General features: G+C 40.7%; 1 protein-coding gene across 1 annotated transcript; it reads left to right on the top strand.

The window, feature by feature from the left end:
• Positions 1-341: 341 nt before the first annotated feature.
• Positions 342-2,390, top strand: LOC136543598 (uncharacterized). Its single transcript, XM_066535994.1, has 4 exons — positions 342-687; positions 795-910; positions 1,668-1,750; positions 2,218-2,390. The coding sequence occupies exons 1-4, from the start codon at positions 342-344 to the stop codon at positions 2,291-2,293; spliced, it is 621 nt and encodes a 206-aa protein (XP_066392091.1). The 3' UTR covers positions 2,294-2,390.
• Positions 2,391-2,598: the final 208 nt, after the last annotated feature.

The raw sequence follows: 2,598 nt of genomic DNA, 5'->3' as shown, positions 1-2,598 counted from the left end.
TCCACAAAAAAAAGATATAATTTTTCTAAGACATATTAATCAAATCAAATCATATTTTTTGCAGAATTAAATAAAGATAATTTTTATATGAAAATTATAGATCTCGACGAGATCCATAACTTTCTAGTTTTGAGTTTTTTTCATTTGAAGTCGTTAAGATGCTCAAAAAAATTAATGACATATTTAGACTTAAGGGTATTTTCGACTTTTCACACCTGCAGTTTGACGGTGTTAGAGCCTAAACTGATGGCAGTGCCATGGGGGGCAAAAAAAAATTAGAACAGTGGTACTGAAGACCACTGAACTTTTACAGAGACACACAGGACATTAGGATTTTTTTTATGGCACGCAAGGAATTCCCCCTTTCTTCTCTCCCGCTCTTCTCCAGTGGCAGCGCACGGCCGGGGCTCTCCTCCAGCAGCAGCTCGCCCCCACGCTCAGATCCTTCAGGAGCTCATGGCCCAGGCCTGCTTACTGGCGGTGGCGCTAGTGCAAGCACGACCACGCGTCCCTCCTCAAGCTCCACCTACGAGGGCGAGAGGCGGGCACGAGCTGGACACGAGGCTTCTTGGTGGTGGCGCCTGAGCAGCAGCCTCGTGCACGAGGCGTGGTGTGGGATCCGGTCCGTGGAGGTTGGGCAACGCCAGATCCAATGCATGGACATCAGGCTCCTTTTTATCCCATCCGGTGAGCAGCATCTCCCTCTGACTCTACTTTCTCCCTCCTGATCCGATGAATTTTGAAATGATTGGCCGTGGGCGATGTGTTTCACGTTGCGTTAATTTGCATCTCAGGAATGGAGCTTCAGTCTGAATGGGACCAGGTCGCAGCATTCGTTAGGGAGCCAGATGGCTCCCTGTTCTGCTGGAGAGAACGCTATTGCTGCTTCCGCTTGTTGATATATGGCATTGTAAGTGCACGACTGTCGTCATGTATAGCTATTGATGTGATTGCCATTCTTTTTTATTTGTTCCAGAAACACTGAACTCTACGTTATCTTAAAACCAAAGAAACTAAGAAACTGACCGCTGCTACTGCTAAAGATTAAATAAGATCTCGTAATGTTCCATGAACTAATGGATGCATCTTATCTCGGCCGTGTCTGATACATATGCTGCATGCATGTGACCACTAAGTACTGGATTCGTGTCTGATACAATAAATTCAACTTTGTAGATTTTTTTTGCGAGACTAGATATAATAGATTAGAAAGGAAAAGATGCTAACTACTGGATGAAGATGCAATGACATAACTGATTAAACTCTTTGGTGTGCACAAGTAATAAGTAGCAACAACATGCAAAAGGTATTTGGCCTTCAGTGAGTGGTAGGAGGATTCTGTGATGCTTGCTGGTGGGATTTTGCTCTGGTTCCGTACTTTTAGGAGTTAATTTGGGTAGCCTCTGCTGAAGTGCTCATTCAAGCAAACTGAAATCCTAGCACTTAGCAGTTCTGTTATGTGTTCTGTGTTCTGTGTTCTTGCATTACTTAAAATTGTATAGTGCTTAAAATGGAGCAGAGTTGATTGATTTTTGTATTTATTAGTACCACCAATTTAGCTGGGAGTGCACATAAAAATTGCTATATGTGGAGTATGTTTTATTGCTGCTCTATCTTCTGCATATAAATTTGTGAGTATGTTTTGCTGATACCCTTTGCATTTTCAGGACATTGCAAGGAATAAAAGGGTTCTGGAATCCTACAATCTCCTTGACATGATCAGCAGCAACACCTGTCCAAAAGAAAAAAGGTGATTTGTCTTATAAATATACACAGCTATTAATATTCTGAATTGTTCCATTCTGTAGTGTATAGTAATCTAGTGTCAGCCATTCTCTGTACTGCCTTATTTGTATCCAGCGTTATAGTTTGTGAGCTCACTATTTTTCCATAAATGCTTCCAATACTTAATGCTTGTTATATCAATTGTTTTTTATGTGCCCCTTGCTGCTACTTCAGTTTTTCTTATGCCTATTGCCTATCACTCCGCCTATTTCAATTAACTTGCTGGATTATTTAAAGCTGTTATTACTACCAAGTTAGATATTGTTTAGTTGTGACTAGAAAAGAGGCATTTGATTGATTAGCTGAACCATATCCTGCGGTTCTCTCTTTGTTGCTAGTACATGAATTTCTATGCATATTAGCATCTATCTACATCGTTCTCTATTCTGATGCAGCTAAAAATTTCACAACTGTTTGGCCATGTATGTGCAGGGATGAAGTTGAAAAGACAGACCGATGCCTTTCTGGTGCAGATTTTCTATGTTCATATGTTTCATGGCAGGATTGAGGAGTTAGGCTTTGAAACATGGTCCATATCACTTAATTGAGAGGCAACTTGCTTCCTTTTTTGCTACTGCTGCTGCTGAGCTATTTAGCTCCTTTGGTTGTGTGGGCAAATTGCCATGGTGGCTGCTGGGTATTGTGATGTGCTTTTGGACAGGTTGTAATTATGTTGCAAAGAATGTGGAGGTTGTAATGTGTTCCCTGAATATTTATGTGCTGATCTGGACCTGATGATGAGAACATGTGTTAAATTATTGATGATTGGTTATTAATTTGTTTGTAAAGTAAGGATGAAAATAATTTTTTTGC

Source organism: Miscanthus floridulus, chromosome 3 (assembly GCF_019320115.1).
Source record: "Miscanthus floridulus cultivar M001 chromosome 3, ASM1932011v1, whole genome shotgun sequence".
Classification (NCBI taxonomy): domain Eukaryota; kingdom Viridiplantae; phylum Streptophyta; class Magnoliopsida; order Poales; family Poaceae; genus Miscanthus; species Miscanthus floridulus.
The sequence above is the reverse complement of the archived record's forward strand: the minus strand, read 5'-3'. Positions and strand labels throughout refer to the sequence as shown.